The sequence below is a fragment of the Rana temporaria genome, chromosome 2, assembly GCF_905171775.1.
Source record: "Rana temporaria chromosome 2, aRanTem1.1, whole genome shotgun sequence".
Classification (NCBI taxonomy): domain Eukaryota; kingdom Metazoa; phylum Chordata; class Amphibia; order Anura; family Ranidae; genus Rana; species Rana temporaria.
In genome coordinates, this window is record NC_053490.1 from 413,075,803 (window position 1) to 413,095,984 (window position 20,182).

Genomic DNA, 20,182 nt, shown 5'->3' on the forward strand with positions numbered 1-20,182 from the left:
TCGACTCACGCTCGTCTCGCGTTTCCCTCTCACTGGTACACAACGAATCCCGGACGAGCCCCCAAAATGTTACCGGTCCCAAAATATAGATTAAGGGAACCGATGATTGTAGACGTACTGATGTGATGTGATCATCTCGGCGGGTACTACAAAAATACACGAACAGGAAAATATATGACCATGCTTCTTTATATGACTAAAATGAGTTTCACTTTTACATAACAATACATACAGTTTTTTATAGTTACATGTTCATAATTGCCTACATAACAACAGTACAGATTGGACTGAAATACTTTAAAACATAGCTGCAACAATGAACATTATTATATTTTAATAAACATACATTTTCCTTTTATTCTGTGTTATAAACACTTATCTTTATCTCTATGGCACACTTTAGCTGTGTCATAATGAGAATTACACTGCATTGCTTATAATATATATACATATCATCCTAAAGCAATTCTCTCTTTTGACCACTAGATGGCGCACCTTGCATAAATGTACAAGCAGTGTATAACCTTTCCATGTGGCTATTAACCATATTTTACATGTGCTTCTAATATATGTAACTTTGCATAAATCAGGTTGAAATATACCCATATATAACAGTCTAGTGCTTGCAATAAACAGTTGCTCTGACCAGTACAATAGTCCTAGGGTTTTTCGCTATTTTCACTGCTCTCAACACATGTCTCTCTGAAAGTCTAATTACAGCCAAACTATTGCACAAAATCTACTAAAACTTTCTCCTGCAACTGCTCTAGATGTTTAGGAATCTTTCTAGTACAGTTTGGTAAGAATGAGAATGGTTTAAAGTACATACCTACAAAAATACACAAACAGGAAAATATATGACCATGCTTCTTTATGATGTGAAATGTGTTTCACTTAGTCACATGGTGCATGTGGCCTTATATAGACTCTGTTCGTGTACCCTCTCTGCCATCTACTGGTTGTTTTATAGAATAGCAGGATATCAAAAAATAACAATAAAAATAAATGAATGTAGGCTATGGGGTGCCTGTTTTGTCTTTCATGTGATACCCCAGCCCGTCACACTTAGTTAGAAACAGAGATACGACAGCGTATCAGTAGATACGCCGTCGTATCTCGGCTGTGGATCTGGCCCTATACTCCTACATACAGTTTGGGACTTTGTGCTATTTTACTAAAGGGGGCCGAGAGCTCCTGGTTTGTAAAGAACTTTGCCACTGATCCATGTAGACTGATTTTTCAGAGGGAGTACAGTCCAGGATCTTTATTTCTTGTGTACATAAAGAAGGGAGTTTGTCCTCATCTGTTATTCTTCAAATCAAGTTGGGCATCCCATATTTCCTATACCCTATCCAAGTTTTGTTCCCCCAATATAACAACAAAAACAAGCCCATGGACTGATTTCTTGTGTCTGGATGCAAGTCGTAAATGCATGTTGCCTGGCTGTACAGCAATAGGGGGACTCAAGATCCAGCGGCTCCTGCAGGTATGGCGCTACATACAAGTAAAAGGTTACACTCATTGGCCGGAAATGTTCCCACCAAAAGATTTGTCACCAATCAAATGCTCAGCAGACTGGGGATCTGCTTAGAGGTAAATCTTCCTAGCAACAGCAGGCAGCTTGTAACCTGAAGCACAAAACAGAAGCAGCTCCAGAGAGACACGTACTTAAAGTGGAACTTTACTCTCTCAATCAGCATTGACTATTTTTATCCCTCGCACACACTGCTAGCATTAGTAAATAGATAAGAAGGTATATCATATATACTTCTTTTAACCACTTCAGGCCCGGGCCAATTCTGACGCTCCTACATGTAAAAATGATATTTTTTTTGCTAGAAAATTACATAGAACCCCCAAACACTATATATATATATATATATATATATATATATATATATATATATATATATATATATATATATATATATATTAGGGCTGTTACTGATTAAAAATGTTGTGTTCGATTAATCTTTTTTTTTTTAATCGATTAATCGACTAATTTCAATTAATTATAGCGCACATACAGATCCAACTACTTTTAGCTGATCTCCTTGAATTGCAACTCTGCATTAGTCAGTGGTAAATGTGGAATACACTATATACAATCACCCGACACTAGTTAGTTTCCAAAATCCATGACTTAAAGGGTCACTAAAGGAAAAAAAAATTTTAGCTAAATAGCTTCCTTTACCTTACTGCAGTACTGGTTTCATGTCCTCATTGTTCGTTTTTGCTTTATAGTAGCTGTAATTCTGCTGTGATCTCCACACTTCCTGGTTGCCTGTTTCCTTATAACCATCGTACTGGGAGCTTTCTCACGGTGGTCTAAGCTGTCATTACTGTGTGTCTAAAACTCCTCAGAACCAATCAGATTCATTTTAAAAACAAAACACTGCCCTGGATTTGTTTGTTTTTGTTCTGTGAGTCTTCCCGACTCACCTCTCACCCGGAACTTCATGTATGTACATTTAAAACCAAAGTGAAACTAGAGGCACATTATATGATAGATTAAATTCAATTTTTAATCATTTTTAAAAGGAATCAGTTAACTTTTATGTCTCTATACCCAATAAACAGTCATTTCAGCAAAAAAATGTTTTTCCTTTAGTGACCCTTTAACTTCACAGTTTACACAAATACGTTTTAAATTCAAACTGTAGCACTAACGTAAGCAATTTGTTCTTATTAAACTTTAAGAAAAACGTAGAAAGTTAGTTTAACTTTTTAATTATAAAACTTATCTAGTATATTGACTCTCAGTCACTTATGTAGTAGGCAAGTAGGCATCACTTTAGCCAGTCACACAGACATACCAGAGTGTTTCCATTTTCTGGAACTATATCACCAAAAGTAATGGGACACCTGCCTTTACACGCACATGAACTTTAATGGCATTCCATTCTTAGCCCTTTGGGTCCATAAAGATATGGATAAGAGAGGTTGGGGTGAAGGAACTTGACTGGACTGACCTCAACCAGATAGAACACATTTGAGATGAATTAGAGTGGAGACTGCAAGCCAGGCCTTCTAGTCCAGCATCAGTGTCTGACCTCACAAATGCGCTTCTGAAAGTATGGTCAAACATTCCCATAGACACACTCTTAAACCTTGTGACAGTGGCAGTGCGTCCATAGAGGGCGCAGGAGCGCCGCCCCCTCTCGCTCCTGCACCTCCACTGAAAAACAATACATAGATTCATGCATTGAATGAATCTATGTAATGTCGCCACTGCCTACTATTCAGATGGCCGGCCCCCTGGTGAGCACCGGCCATCTGAATAATGGCAGCTGGTTGTCTTTGGAAGTGTCTATCAGAGCCAGGGCTGTAATCGGCTTCCAAATAGTTAACCAGGGGATGCAGGGGTTGTGCGTTCCCTGGTTCACACTGACAGGCGTCTTAGCCAATCAGGTTCAACGGTTCTGGTTACCGGTAACCTGATTGGCTAAAGCGACATCGAGGGCGGGACTACTTTTGAAAGGATCGTGTAGGAGGATCCGAGGATGGCTGACCAAGAAAGGTAAGTGCCGGGGGGGGCAAACTGGCAGCAATTGATGGGCACAGTGGCAACAATGGCATGGCACAGTGGCGACAATTGATGGGCACATTGACGAAAATGGCATGGCACAGTGGCTGCGTTAAGGCATGGCACAGTGGCGACAATTAATGGCACAGTGGCTGCGTTTGGCATGGCACAGTGGCGACAATTGATGTGCACAGTGGGGACAATGGCATGGCACAGTGGCGACAATTGATGGCACAGTGGCTGCGTTTGGCATGGCACAGTGGCGACAATTGATGGGCACAGTGGCGACAATGGCATGGCACAGTGGCGACAATTGATGGGCACAGTGGCGACAATGGCATGGCACAGTGGCTGCATTTGGCATGGCACACTGGCGACAATTGTTGGCACAGTGGCTGCTTTTGGCATGGCACAGTGGTGACAATTGATGGGCACAGTGGTGACAATGGCATGGCACAGTGGCGACAATAGATGGCATGGCACAGTGGTGACAATTGATGGGCACAGTGGCAACAATTGATGGCACAGTGGCTGCGTTTGATGGCATGGCACAGTGGCAACAATTTTATGGCACAGTGGCTGCTTTTGATGGGCACAGTGAGGCTGCAATTGATGTTTTTTTTGTTTGTTTGCGCCCCCCCAAAAATTTTGAGCACCAGCCGCCACTGCCTTGTGAACAGCCTTCCCAGAAGAGTTGAAGCTGTTATAGCTGCAAAGGGTGGGTCAACTCAATATTGAACCCTACGGACCAAGACTGGGATGCCATTAAAGTTCATGTGCATGTAAAGGCAGGTGTCCCAATACTTTTGGTAATATAGTGTATGGTAGTACCGCTTGGTAAATCTTCCAGCCACATCCATCTGATGGCAGCGAGGATGGGTGCTGCGCCTGTGCCTACCGCCTGTGCCTAAAATGCAGAAATATTGGAAGCGTCCAGCGTCCATGAAGCCTATATGGTGTAAATGGGGCACATAGTAAACATTTGTCTTATATGTGACCTTGAATTGAACAGCAGGTCTGAATGAACCTATAAACTGAGGACTGCTGAGACTTGCAGAATGATGTGGAGTCTGAGTACAAAGTGAAAGTAATGATGTCAGACGTTTGGTCAGCTGTTAGTGGTGTGCGAACCAATGAAATCCCTGGAATGTTGAATACAGGAAGTAAAGACCAAGCAGCAGAGCAAACACGCTATCAGTACGTATCTAAAACTACTAATATTTGTATAAAAGTGACAGATGGCGGAGTTCACAGGCATTTCTGGTGTTCTCACAATAGGAGCACTACAGTGAATGGAGTTTTGCAGCCATTATAACATGTAAAAATGCTTTCAGGTCAGCATGCTTGGAACTTGTGCATTGTTTTAAAAACCTGTATTTCCTGGCAATTCGGCTCAAATCGCAAAGCGTTAACCCTTTTGCTGCGAGGCTCTGCTCTCCACTTCGGTAGCTAGACCGTTTTTGCTATTTTAAATTTTTCACTTGCAGCTTTAAAAGTTTTAAAACAGCCGTACATACCTGCAGATTTTATGTATGTGAACATTTTACACATATACATGTATGGATGACCCCTATATTTAGATCCCTTTTACACTGAGGGTTTTTTGCAGGCACTATAGCGTTAAAAATAGCGCCTGCAATCCGTCCTTAGGGCCAGTTCCATTGGAATACATGGAAAACACTGTGCATGCATTTTTAGTGCAGAAAAAAATGCACATGAAACTGTGTCTGGTGTGAACTGGCCCTTAGACCCCTTTCACACTGGTGCCACCAATAGCCCTCGGGCTATATTGGGCCCCTTTCACACTGGGGCGGGAGGTGCGGTGGCGGCAATGCTATTTACCATTAATTTCGTGGCGCTATTCGGCCGCTAGCGGGCGGTTTTACACCCCGCTAGCGGCCGAGAAAGGGTTAAAACCGCCCGCAATGCACCTCTGCAGAGGCACATTGCCGGCAGTATAGCCACTCTGTCCCATTGATTTCAATGGGCAGGAGCGGTGAAGGTCTGGTATACACACCGCTCCAACGATATGGCTTGCAGGTCTTTTTTTTCCACCCTGCCAGCGCACCCTCGGGCTTTCACACTGGAGAAACAGCAGCCGCTGTTTCAGGTCGGTTTGCAGGCGCTATTTTTAGCGCAATAGCTCCTGCAAACCGCCCCAGTGAGAAAGGGGTCTTAAACAGCTGCTCTATTCACACTGGAGTTGTGTGCTGGCAGGGCGTCAGAAAAAAGTCCTACAAGCAGCTTCTTTGGAGCGCATTAGCAGCTGTGAACTCAGTGCTGCTAATGCGACGCGGGAACGACGGCCATACTTAACATTGGCTGCGCCTCATAGACCCAGGGGCAACTTTACGCCGGGAAAAGCCTAACGTAAACGTCGTAACTTGACTGCGTCGGCCGCGCGTACGTTTGGGAATTCGCGTATCTAGCTAATTTGCATACTCGACGCAAATTTCTATGGAAGCGCCACCTAGCGGGCAAAAAAAAATTGCAGTTTAGATCCGACTGCGTAAGAGACTGTCGGATCTAATGGATATCTATGCATAACTGATTCTATGAATCAGTCGCATAGATACGACGGCGCAACGCAGAGATACGACGCCGTATCTGTAGATACGCCGTCGTATCTTCGTTGTGAATCTGGGCCTCAGTGTGTAAAAGAGTGGGACCCAAACAGCAGTTTGACAGAGGTTCAAAGCCATCCCCTTCATATCCAAAATGAAAAAAACTATTAGCCAAGGTTGGACTTTTACATTAAAGGGGTTGGTTGTAGGTTAAATTTAATAAAAGGTTTGTTTTTTATTTTCTAAATCGGTTCCTTTAAGCTAGTGCATTGTTGGTTCACTTACCTTTTCCTTTGATTTTTCTTCTAAATGTTTTTTTTCTTTGTCTGAATTTCTCACTTACTGTTTCTCCTCAGTAAGCTTGCCCCCATCATCCGAGCTGCTCTGGCTAAGGGTTAGTCAGCCAGAACAGCTTACTGAGGAGGAACAGGAAGTGAGAAATTCAGACAAAGAAAAAAAACATTTAGAAGGGAAATCGAAGGAAAAGGTAAGTGAACCAACAATGCACTAGATTAAAGGAACCTATTTAGAAAATAAAAAACAAACCTTTACAACCCAATTTAACATTGTTATAACATTTTTTTTTTCTTTCTTTCAGATCTAATAATGCCATTAAGAACACAGCACTGGTAAGCACTAACAAATTCCACAAGGGATTTTCTAAACATAGGGCCGGATTCAGAAAGAGATACGACGGCGTATCTCCTGATATGCCGTTGTATCTCTGATTGCGCTCGGTCGTATCTATGCGCCTGATTCATAGAATCAATTACGCATAGATATCCCTAAGATCCGCCAGGTGTAAGTGTCTTACACCGTCGGATCTTAGGCTGCAATTTCAGGCTGGCAGCTAGGTGGCGCTTCTGTATGTTTTACGCGAGGAATATGCAAATTAGGATTTACGCCGATTCAGAAACGAACGTCCGCCCGGCGCCTTTTTGTAACGTCGTTTGCGTTCGGCTTTTTCCGGCGTAAAGTTACCCCTGCTATATGAGGGGTATGTGCGGCGTATCCTATGTTAAGTATTGCTGTCGTTCCCGCGTCAAATTTTGAAAATTTTACGTTGTTTGCGTAAGTCGTTCGCAAATACGGCTAGACGTGATTTACGTTCACGTCGAAACCAATCACGTCCTTGTGACGTCATTTAGAGCAATGCACACTGTGATATTTTAAGAACGGCGCATGCGTCGTTCAATAAAAACATAAAAAACGCGGGGTCAAGACAAATTTTAATACTACACGCCCCCAACATCCCCATTTGAATTACGCTGCCTTACGCCGCAACACATACGTTACGCCGCCGTAAATATGGGCGCAAGTTCTTTCTGAATACAGAACTAAGCGCCCAAAGTTACAGCGGCGTAACGTATCTCCAATACGTTACGCCGGCCGGACAGATACGCTCAGGTATCTGAATCCGGCCCCCAATTTTCAAGGATTGGTCTTATATTGCAGCCCTCCTGGAAAATAACGCTAGGCCTTATTTTCAGGGTAGGCCTTATTTTTGGGGAAACGGGGTACTAGCTTATCCTGACATCTAACTCACTTATTAACAATCTTCAGTTTGGTCTTTGGCTTGTTCATTTGGTGTAAAGAGACCCTGTTAACACTTAGGTCTTGCGAATCCCTAAAGTAGTTTTTTTTTATCCGGCGGGTTTGGCAGTTTTCCTGTCAGAAAAACTGCTGGGGAGCATACACACGGCCGGGATTCCCGGCCAAAAGCTCTCCTGGTAGTTTTCCCCCTCGGAAAACCCCCTTGTGTGTACGGGGCATTAGAATGGTCATCTTATTTTTGCGATATTTGTTAGAACCAAAATGTAATTTTTGTATGTGTGCGCTGTAATCTATTTTGTACAGTTTGTTGGTCTTATAGCAGCACCATCTTGAAAGTAAACTCATTTTTAGGGTGTGCCCCCCAAGTATGATTTTGTATCTGTTAGAACCAGACCTCAGAATACAACCTGTTTTAATAAGTCTACTGTACCTATAAATATATAATGGATGCAATAAAAGAAAATAGACACTAGGTGGCAGCAAAATAAACAATTGTATGAAAGTATTTACAGTAGTGGGTTCTGTGTCAAAATCCAACTAAATAGAAACTTTTTTTAAATTGTTATAATTGCAATTTTCTTTTGTGTTCGTGTTTCTGTTCCTGTCCCTCTCTGGGATTGCGGTTTGATTCATAAACAAGACAAGGGTGTCGACAGGATAAACTATATATTGTAAGGTTTTAATTATAATTGGGTACATTTAGGGACTTTTGTTCAAAATGTGTCAGCGAGTTTTGGTAGCTTTTCTATTATGAAATGTTTGGATTGTGCAAAAGAGTGCTGTTGGCTTTTTTTCAATTTCTAGGTTTAATATTATTGCAGAATCTGAAACCTTAGATTGTAAGCTTCTTGAGGATTAGGGACTGATGTGAATGTGCAATGTATATGTAAAGTCCTGCGTAAATTGACAGCGCTTTATAAGTACCTGTAATAAATAAAAATGATTCTTGTTCACTCAAGAAACTGCCAATTTACTTGTGCTTGGCCTTTAAATCCATGGCCACAGCTAGTGCAATTGTATGGGGGAGTTACAAGCACCGATCACCGCTGTATAGATTTAAAAGTCTGACAGCCGTTTCTCTGCTTCTCTCTCTAACCTACCATCCCCCCCTCCCCCCTCCGCGGCTTTCAGCTGCTTTAGTGTAATCAGCGGTGATTGGTGCTTGTAACTCTCCCACACACGATCACCACTGACTGTCCCCGCATCCTCCTCCAGCCCCCCTCTGTTCTGCTGCTGTCTCTCTGCCTCCATGCCCCCCTCCATGCTGAGGTCTCCCTCTGTGTCCCCGTCCATGCTGCTCTCTCCCTCCGTGTCCCCCTCCGTGCTGCTCTCTCCCTCCATGCCCCCCTCCATGCAGCGGTCTCCCTCCATGTCTTCCTCCGTGTCCCCCTTCATGCAGCGGTCTCCCTCAGTGTCCCCCTCCATGCTGCTCTCTCTCTCCATGCCCCCCTCCATGCAGCGGTCTCCCTCCGTGTCCCCCTCCATGCAGCGGTCTTCCTCCGTGTCCCCCTCCATGCAGCGGTCTTCCTCCATGCAGTAGTCTTCCTCCGTGTCCCCCTTCATGCAGCGGTCTTCCTCCGTGTCCCCCTCCATGCAGCGGTCTTCCTCCGTGTCCCCCTCCATGCAGCGGTCTTCCTCCGTGTCCCCCTCCATGCTGCTCTCTCCCTTCGTGTCCCCCTCCATGCTGCTCTCTCCCTCCATGCCCCCCTCCATCCAGCGGTCTCCCTCCATGTCCCCCTCCATGCAGCGGTCTCCCTCCATTTCTTCCTTCGTGTCCCCCTCCATGCAGCGGTCTCCCTCAGTCTCCCCCTCCATGCTGCTCTCTCCCTCCATGCCCCCCTCCATGCAGCGGTCTCCCTCTGTTTCCCCCCTTAATGCAGCAGTCTTCCTCCGTGTCCCCCTCCATGCAGCGGTCTTCCTCCGTGTCCCCCTCCATGCAGCGGTCTTCCTCCGTGTCCCCCCTCCATGCAGCAGTCTTTCTCCGTGTCCCCCTTCATGCAGCGGTCTTCCTCCGTGTCCCCCTCCATGCAGCGGTCTTCCTCCGTGTCCCCCTCCATGCTGCGGTCTCCCTCCGTGTCCCTGTCCATGCTGCTCTCTCCCTCCGTGTGCCCGTGTGCCCGTCCATGCTGCTCTCTCCCTCCATGTCCCCCTCCATGCTGCGGTCTCCCTCTGTGTCCCCGTCCATGCTGCTCTCTCCCTCCGTGTGCCCGTCCATGCTGTTCTTTCCCTCTGTGTCTCCCTCCATGCTGCTGTCCCCCTCCGTACTCCTCCACCACCCCCTCCATCTGTCATGATAGAGAGCGGATGTAGGAGCCGGTAAATCCGGCTCCTTAGGGCTCTTTCACACGGGCGGACCGTATGTCTGCTTTTTCAACCATCAGTGTACGGATGAAAAAGGGACATACATTGATCCCAATGAGATTGCAGGTGTCACCGGATTAACATCCGCTGACACCCGATCTCATTCGGGTCCGCAATCCTCCGATTCTGCAGACGGAGGAAAACCCCTATTTTTCCACCCGTCTGCGGATCGGATCGGGTGAAAACAGACAGATGGTCCGTGTTCATCCGATCCCCCCCATAGGGGAGATCGGAGATCTGACAGGGCGGTCCCTGCACAGTGTGCGGGGATCACCCTGTCATCTGCCGGCTCAGCGGGGATAAGCGGAGCGATCCCTGCTGAGCAAGCGGAGGTTCACGGGGCGGATCATCACGGATTCGTCCCGTGTGAAAGAGGCCTTACCGTTCACAATGTACAGAATCAGTGATCACTGACTCTGTCAATTCACATAACTGAAACATCGTTAACTGTGTTTAAAATGTTTCAGTTTATGAATGGAGAGGAGCCGCTGTCTTCTCTACTTTAATTTTCAGCGCAGCTGAGGCTTCTGAGAAAGGGACTGGGGGAAACTATGTCCCTAGTCCCTTTTCTTGTCTCAAAGGGGAGATATCCGATATCTCACCAAAGCCCCCCAACAGGGCTGATAAAAAAAATAAAATAAAGAATTGCAATAAATAATAAAAATAAATTATTGTAAAAAATAATAGAAAATAAAAAACTGTCACTGTCCACACCCCCGCCCCTTTAAAAAATAGAAAGCATTGAAAAAAAGTGTTTTTTAATTTTTTTACATTTTTTTTTTTTTCTTACAAATTGTAACAAAAAAAAAAGCAGTAGTTTAGAAAGGATGAGAGTGGGTTTACATCCACTTTAATGTTGTGCCTGGTGGTAGGTTTAATTTGCCCAGGAATTTGGTTACTTGTTCAGGAAATATTTGCTTCTAATGCATGTGTCTAGTTATTTGCATCCCAAATACAATATATTTTTACAATATATGCAATATGCACAACAATAATTTATGCGCTTCCAAAAATAAAAATTATTTTCATGCTTTGTTTGCAGGTGTTTTGTCAAAAACCGCAACCCGTTTAGGTTTAAGCAATAAAAGTGACATTCCGTCAGCGGCGCATGCGTCCACCTCCACCAGGTTTGCTCATCTGACAGAACACCTGCAGTCAGAAGAAGGCAGCGGACATCTTGCTACACCCAGCTACGTCTTGAATTTCATAGTAGCTTTATCAATAAAGTGAGCGTATATAAATAAATATAGTACAGTGGAACCTTGGACTAAGAGCATAATATGTTCCAGGAGAATGCTTGTAATCCAAAGCACTTGCACATCAAAGTGAGTTCCCCCATAGAAGTCAATGGAAACAAAAATAATTAGTTCCACATTGACTTCCATGGCATGCAATACCGCATGTGGCCACAGTTGCGGGGGCGCCGGAGAGACTCGGAAATATTCGGAGATCGTTCGGCTGCATTTGGAAACACTCTGGAACTGAGTATTTTTGAGTATTTCCGAATGGCTCCGATCATCTTTGGCACCCCCGCACCTTTGTCCAAACGCGGTACTGCACACCGCAGAGGCTTGAATCCTGCTGCGAGACAACACTTGCACACTGAGTCAGGATTTAAAAAAAAAAATTGCTTGTATTGTGAAACACTCGTTAACCGCATTACTCGCAATCCGAGGTTCCACTGTATACTGACATCTGAGATGCTGTTTGGATGTTTAATTTTGAAAGCCTAAAGGTTTAGCACTGAGCAGTGCAGAGTGTACCAACATGGCCTACTGCTGGCGTCCAACTTCTATCTAGATGTAACATCCAAACAGCATCACAGATGTCAATATACTATATTTATTTATATACGCTCACTTTTTTGCTAAAATTATTGTGATATTTAACCACTTAACAACCCCTTCGTGCCGATATACGTCGGCAGAATGGCACGGCTGGGCACATCAACGTATATGTACGTTGTCCTTTAAGCCCAGCCGTGGGGTCGCGGGTCCGAAGCTCCGTGACCGCGGGACTCGCGGACCCGATCGCCGCTGGAGTCCCGCGATCGGTCCCCGGAGCTGAAGAACGGGGAGAGCCGTATGTAAACACGGCTTCCCCGTGCTTCACTGTGGCGGCGTCATGGATCGTGTGATCCCTTTTATAGGGAAACACAATCGATGATGTCACACCCACAGCCACACCCCCCTACAGTTGTAAACAAACTTGAGGTCACACATAACCCCATCAGCGCCCCCTGTGGTTAACTCCCAAACTGCGATTTTCATTTTCACAATAAACAATGGCCCAGATTCAAGAAGCACTTGCGCCCGCGCAACCATAGTTGCGCGGCGCAAGTGCTTACTTGCTCCGGTGTAACGAGTGCTCCTGATTCAGGAACCTCGTTACACCGACTGCAGCCTAGGATGTGACAGACATAAGCCTCCTTATGCCTTCACATCCCAGGCTGCATTCTTGCGTTGGCCGCTAGGGGGCGCGGCCTTTGTGATCGGCGTATAGTATGCAAATTGCATACTACCACCGATTCACAAAAGTTGCGCGGGCCCTGCGTACGCAAGGTACGGAGTTTCTGTACGGCGCCTTTAGCATAAGGCTGCTCCTGCTAATAGCAGGCGCAGCCAATGCTAAAGTATAGCTGCGCCTCCCGCCCGTGAAATTTAAATTTCACGTTGTTTACGTAAGTGAACCGTGAATGGCGCTGGACGCCATTCACGTTCACTTAGAAGCAAATGACGTCCTTGCGACGTCATTTGCCGCAATGCACGTCGGGAAAGTTTCCCGACGGAGCATGCGATGTTCGCTCCGCGCGGGAGCGCGCCTAATTTAAATGATTCCCGCCCCCGGCGGGATCATTTACATTAGGCAGCCTTGCGCCCGGCTGTTTAGCATATTGCCCGCGCAATTTACGGAGCAACTGCTCCGTGAATCGCGGGCAAAGCGCAATATTTGCGTGGGCGCAGAGAAAAAAATTTGCTCTTTGCCCACGCAAATATTGCGCGATTCTACCTGAATCTGGGCCAAGGTATTTTAAATGCATTTTTTGCTGTGAAAATGAGAATGGTCCCAAAAATGTGTAAAAAAAAAACGCTGATCGCCGCCATTAGTAGTAAAAAAAAAAAAATTAATAAAAATGCAATAAAACTATCCCCTATTTTGTGAACGCTATAAATTTTGCGCAAACCAGCCGATAAACGCTTATTGCGATTTATTTATTTTTTTACCAAAAATAGGTAGAAGAATACGTATCGGCCTAAACTGAGGACATTTTTTTATATATATATATTTTTGGGGGATATTTATTATAGCAAAAAGTAAAAAATATAGAATTTTTTTCAAAATTGTCGCTCTATTTTTGTTTTTAGCGCAAAAAATAAAAACCGCAGAGGTGATCACATACCACCAAAAGAAAGCTCTATTTGTGGTAAAAAAAGGACGCTAATTTTGTTTGGGAGCCACGTCTCACGACCACGCAATTGTCAGTTAAAGCGACGCAGTGCCGGATCGCAAAAAGGGGCAAGGTCCTTTAGCTGCATTTTGGTCCGGGTCTTAAGTGGTTAAGACGTAGCTGGGTGTAGTAAGATGTCCGCTGCCGCTTCTTCTCACTGCAGGTTTTTTGTCAGATGAGCAAACCTGGTAGCGGTGGGACGTATGGGCAGCTGACGAAACTTCACTTCCGTTACCTAATTTGACAGGTCGCCAATTCTGACGGAACACAGACAATATTTTGCAATAAATAACATTTTTTCTTTTTACAGGATTTTTCTGTTAATCTTACAATCATCCAAATACATATTAATAATGGCGACACATTCTAAACCCAACTTCGTACTGATGTTGGCTGATGATCTTGGTATCGGTGACCTTGGTTGTTATGGGAATGACACAATAAGGTACAGTAGGCACAGTGGTTACCATATAAGATCACTAACATCCCATTGCTTTTGGATTGGATTGGAATAAATACTTATAGAGCGCCGAATGCGAGTTGTGAAACTTTTGTGAGTTTACATTATATCTTACCCCCAATAATGTCCTAGGACCCATTGCTGCTGCTCCCACCCAATCTATAGTAATTGTTTAATTGCATTAAAATGTATTCTTCAACAAATGAATTCCCTCATATGGACTATCCCTGTGTGGCTCATGTCACTGTTCTCCAGCAGTAAGACCATAAGGCCTTGCGTCACTTTTAACACTGCAGTGTTAGCCAGTTGTTATTTCTGCATGTGTCTATACAAGTTGGGAAACCATGGATGTTATCTCATTAATTATTTAATTGGAAACCAATAATGTGACTGTAGCGCCTGGTTACTTCAAAGTACCGGTGCTATTTAAATTTAGAGGTAGATCAGAGTGTAGTTAAACTCTGATCTGGTTAAAATGTTCAAATTGGGTCTCTGTCTCAGCTTGCTTGTGCTGTGGGCTCATTCTGTTGTACTGGGGTGTTCTTCCCACCCAAGTGCAGTAGATGGCAGCAGTGGAGTCAAGGTTTGGGTGCTCTTCCTCAGCAGCCAATCAGGAGGGTTGAGCCTCGCTGTGTATGCTGGGGAAGGGTATTTAGGGGGCAGACACCTTTAGTTCTGGGTCTTCTTCAAGTGCGGCATCCACCTTTAGGGTGTCTGCACCACGGCGCCCCAGCGTTATGGCCATACGGAGTTCCTGTTTCCGAGACCATGTGGGTCCAGAACATTTGAGTCGTGGCTGGTCACCTGTCAGTCGGTACCTGAAAGAAATTTTGAAGGAGATCCAGGCGTAATTCTACTAAGGAGGTACATCCCCAACTACAATCGGGAGGGCCTGTGGCAGAGGTTTCTCACTGAATCCATTCTAAGGAGGGTTCTGTGGCAGAGACTTTTCCTCAAAGGTTCGAGCAATACTCTGGCTGCCAGGTCAGTGAGAGAGGCCTGTCCGGGTACGCTATTCCCACTCAGGCAGGAGTGGCGCAAAGGAGTGTTACAGGTGAGAGCAGGACTGTTTCCCTATTACTACGCCTTAATTTGCTATTCTTCTTCTTTCAACTTTACCTTCTTCACCACAAGTTTATTGTTTTTACCCGGCTGGGTAATAAAGAGCACAGCAAAAGACACCTGTTGTGGACACTCCTTTACTTCTGCTATATGCACCCCTAGGAATTCGGAGAGCCACGAGGTAAATGTGCCACCCAAAACAAACCAGCAGCTCCTCCAGGGGTAGTGCTACATGACTATGTGCTGTCTTTATTTGGTAGTTACTCACTCAGGGATGGCTCTCATCAGTGGTGGGTTAAAGATCTCTGCTGCTTGGTCAAACCACTGTCCAGCTTATTCTATCCCTAATATGTTTTGATAGCAGGGCTCAAGTCCTGCGGGAACGCGTGGGAACGGAGTTCCTGCACTTTTTTCACAGCAGGAACTCAGTTCCCTTTGCAGGACTAGAGCAGCCGAGAGCAACCGAGACACCCGAGCCAATACTTCACTAAGCGGCGATGCCCAGCTCGAGTCACTGTCAGGGGCAGGCGAACCTTAGTAATCCAGCTTATTTTATCCCTAATATGTTTTTATAGCAGGGCTCAAGTCCTGCGGGAACGCCTGGGAACGGAGTTCCTGCACTTTTTTCACAGCAGGAACTCAGTTCCCTTTGCAGGACTAGAGCAGCCGAGAGCAGCCGAGCCGCCCGAGCCAATCCTTCACTAAGCGGCGATGTTTAGCTCGAGTCACTGTCTGGGGCAGGCGAACCTTAGTAATCCTTTATGTTACTGGCCGCTTCCTGTATATGGATTCATCAGGTAGTGTGCGAGTATTCCGTCACTTCCTTGATGCCGCAATGTCTCCTGGGAGCTTTTGTCATTGTTCCCAGGAGACATTGCGGTCTGCCACGAGTTATCGCGGGATTTAGAAAGAACTTGCTTACAGTGGTACAGTGGATCGTATCATTTATTTACCCTTCAAAAATCAGTAGTTAACAAAGTTTCTATATAATAATTGATCAACATAAATCATACTAAAACCCAACCCCACTTATGCTATTCCACGTATTCCAAAAACCAAATACAAATTATCTAAAAACATCTACTATTCTTTCCGTTAAAAACAATTTAAATAAAAAGTACATAAAAAGTTTTTAAACTGCAAATTATAAATAACAATTAATAAAATCCACATTTAATTCTGTAGAAGCCAGTCTAAAAAATCTATTTGTAATGGAGTGTGTAAAGACCCTGTCCTAATATGGAGCGTCCCTAATTAAAGCATATCTATGCTCAAAATTGAAAAAGCATACATTAATTTCCATATTGTATTTCAATTATTTCTAGCCTACTCCTAATAATATTTGTGGTGGCGCCATACTTGTACCACCCATCCCAATGCTGGAAAATAACGCTGTAAAGCACTGTACACACGATCAGATATCTGATGGAATCTAATCCAATGGATTTTTTCATCAGATATCCAATAAAGCTGACTTTCATCAGTCTTGCCTATACACCATCGGTTAAAAATCCAAATGTGTCCAACGCGGTCATGTAAAACACAACGACGTGCTGAGAAAAATGAAGTTCAATGCTTCCGAGTATGCGTCGATTTGATTCTGAGCATGCATGGATTTTTGACCGATGGACTTCACCACAGACGATCGTTTTTTTCTATCGGTTTTTTAACCATAGGAAAAATTTAAAACAGGTTCTATTTTTTTTCACTGATGGGGCCCAAACACGATCGGTTCATCCGATGAAAGAGTGAGTAACTTTTATAGCGCTACAAATGCAAACTAAATCGCCTCAAGGCGCTGTATACTGTATGTAGCTGATGCTACGCACAGTTTATACAATGCTCACAGCAGATGAATCTGTTAGTAAAGCTAATAGTTCGTTTTAACCAACTTGTTCCAAGCAAACTATTTTAAAGTAAAAGAAAGCTGGAGTCCAGCTTTAACTATTGGACTTTTGAGGGGGCACTTTTACCTTTTTTGTTACTGTACCTTTTTGTATGGGAATTGTTGGTGATAAGGAGCACTTGTATCTTTCCTGCATAATCATTTTAATTACTGAGATCCTATTGTAAAGGCACAAATAAGAGAAGTATGGATCTGAAAGAGCTAATTTAGTCTTAAAGGGTTAGGCCGGCTATACACTGTTCCTGCTGAACCAGCCGGGATTCGAACCGTTAATGGGCAGGGTGAATGTACCAAGTTGATCGATTAATCAACTTGGGTACAATTAGCCTGCCAGGTTCTCTTGTGATTATCACTAGCAGCAGCTATAGCCACTAGCGATTATTGTGTGTACTCCTAGTGGGGACTGCCACTAGATATAGGGCCAGATTCTCGTAGATCCGCGTATCTTTGCGTGGGCGTAACGTATCCGATTTACGTTACGCCTCCGCAACTTAGACGGGCAAGTGTTGTATTCTCAAAGCACTTGCTCCGTAAGTTGCGGCGTCGTAGCGTAAATCGGCCGGTGTAAGCCCGCCTAATTCAAATTTGGAACAGGGGGGCGTGTGTTATGTAAAATAACCATGACCCGACGTGATTGACATTTTTCACGAACCTGCCGTCCGTGGAAATCTCCCATTGCTCCTAATACGCCGCAAGGACGTATTGGTTTTAACGTGAACACAAATTACGTCCAGCCCCATTCACGGACGAGTTACGCAAACAACGTAAAATTTTCAAATTTCGTTGCGGGAACGACGGCCATAATTAACATTGGTACGCCGCACTCACGCCACCATATAGCAGGGGTAAATTTACGCCGGGAAAAGCCTAACGTAAACGGCGTACGTTCGTGAATTTGCATATCTAGCTGATTTAGATATTTCGACGCGTAAATCAGCGTACACGCCCCTAGCGGCCAGCGTAAATATGCAGTTAAGATCCGACGGCGTAAGAAACTTACGCCTGTCGGATCTAATAGAAATCTATGCGTAACTGATTCTAAGAATCAGGCGCATAGATACGACAGCACAACGCAGAGATACGACGGCGTATCTGGAGATACGCCGTCGTATCTCTTTTGAGAATCTGGCCCATAATCTGCTGGCTTTAACTAAAAATTACAGTTGAGCTATTATCCATGGGTCTTTCCGTCACTTTTCCCTTTGACCTTTGTAAAAGATCTACCTTCTAATATTATTCTTTATTACATGTTTTGATCAAAAACCGTGCATATAATTGTTCAATAACTGTTTTTTTAGGACACCAAATATAGACAGGCTTGCCAAAGAGGGTGTCAAATTAACTCAACACATTGCAGCAGCACCAATATGTACACCGAGCAGGGCCGCATTCATGACAGGAAGATATGCTTTCAGATCTGGTAGGTAAAAAAAAAAAATGTTGCTTTGACGTATTTTTCAAACCACATGCTTGACAGAAGTTGATCATTTTAAATGAAAAAAAAAAAACACTGTAGGAGCAGCTTAAAGGAGAAGTACAGCCAAAGCTCATCTGGCTGTACTTCTTCTGTGGATCACAGGCGTGTAGTTCTGTTTTGCACTCCCTTTGACCCATTTTCAGCAGAGAGCAGGCTGAAGTCCGCTCTCTGCTGCCATCACAGAAGTCGGTCCAGGCTCCGCGTCATCACAACCACGAAGTCGGGATCTGTTAGATCCCTGGGCTAACACCCGGCTCAGGCTCTCAGCAAGCCGCTGAGAGCATGAGCCAGCCGTCCCCACCCCTCTGTGGCTCAGTGCTCCAGTGAGTGAGGAGGGGGGCAGAGCAGAGAGCGAAAGTCTGCAGCTTTCTGCTCACGGGGCTGTGAGAACCGAGTGATCGGCGGTGTTCGATTGCTCAGTGTAGAGTGTAAGTATGAATCTTAAAAAAAAGTGTGTGCAGAAAAGGAAAAAATCCAGATACACTCAGATGAGTAGAAAATGGATTAATGTTTTTAAATCCTGTGAATTGGTGAGGGGGTATAAGAAAGGATGGGAGGAATAATTATAAATACCTATAGATGGCCCTGGTTTAAATCGGAGCTCCACCCTAAAGTGGAACTCCCGCTGATCGGAAACCTTCCCCCCCTCCGGTGTCACATTTGACACCTTTCAGGGGGGTGTAGATACCTGACAGGTATTTGCACCCACTTCCGGCCACAGTCTGCGGAAAGACTGCGGGCAGGACGTCACCTCCCCCCCCCCTTGTGTGCTGGGAACACTCGGCTCCCAGAGCACAGCGGGAGCCAATCAGCAGGTGCAGCGCAACTCACGCATGCGCCGTAGGGAACCGGGCAGTGAAGCCGGAGCGCTTCACTTCCTGGTTCCCTAACCGAGGATGGCAAGGGGGCAGCAGAGTGACGAGCGATCGCTCGTCCTCTGCTGCGGACGGAGCTGGACTCCAGGACAGGTAAGTGTGTCGATATTAAAAGTCAGCAGCTGCATTATTTGCAGCTGCTGACTTTTAATATTTTTTTTTTTTTCGGTGGACATCCTCTTTAAGTTTGGCATCATTTATTTTTATGGCGGTAACAATATGCAAATAATTGTAATCCTAAAACTGCAGCAAGTTTGGTGCTGTTTGTACTCAACCATTGCTCTGTGCATTTAACACCTTTACTAAGAGAAATATACAGGCTTCCACTGCTGATCTCATGACAATGCTAGTTGCCTAGCTGCCATTGGCATCAGTATATTCTGAGTTACCAAAGCAAACATAGAATGCAGATTAGTAAAGTCAGAACTGCATACTTGTTTTATGTCAATGAATCAAAAACTATTGAAGAATCGGTGTCATGCCTTTGGCCTACAAGGAAATACAGTAATATCTTCTGGACTTGTAATTCAAATATTGTCCACTAGATGTCACTCTTAGCAAGGGACTGTTGATGGGCAGTGTTCTATGGCAATGTACATTTCCTGTCGTATTACTGAAAACTGTCTTCACTTCCTATCACTACTCTTTCATCTTTTTCCACTGGACGAGTCAGCTAAGCCTGCACCACATTTTTCCTAGGTCCTGATCCCCCTAAGGCAGCATCGCTGGTATGATAAGGACTGTTTACTTATATGCCTAATAGACATTTCTTTGTGTTCATATAATTCTTATATGTTCATTTATCTGTTTATCTCAAGTTTCACCATTATTCATACACATCTTATATGGCCACCACCTGTTCATCGTAATAAAGATCCAAAGTTACAGAGAGTCTGGTTATTTAGGATGCAAAGTTTAAGCTGTATGTTGAGCTACATATACGCCAGGG

General features: G+C 44.6%; 1 protein-coding gene across 2 annotated transcripts in view; it reads left to right on the forward strand.

The window, feature by feature from the left end:
* Positions 1-4,654: 4,654 nt before the first annotated feature.
* Positions 4,655-20,182, forward strand: part of LOC120927472 (arylsulfatase D-like) — an 81,302-nt gene continuing 65,774 nt past the window's right edge. The window contains exons 1-4 of one of the 2 annotated variants that reach the window (XM_040338173.1): positions 4,655-4,723; positions 6,689-6,719; positions 13,764-13,898; positions 18,180-18,301. In XM_040338173.1, the coding sequence (XP_040194107.1) occupies positions 6,697-6,719; positions 13,764-13,898; positions 18,180-18,301 (280 nt within the window). In that variant the 5' untranslated portion in view covers positions 4,655-4,723; positions 6,689-6,696. Of the gene's footprint in view, positions 4,724-4,806; positions 4,861-6,688; positions 6,720-13,763; positions 13,899-18,179; positions 18,302-20,182 lie in introns of those variants that run through there. The other variant, XM_040338171.1, reaches the window with a different exon arrangement.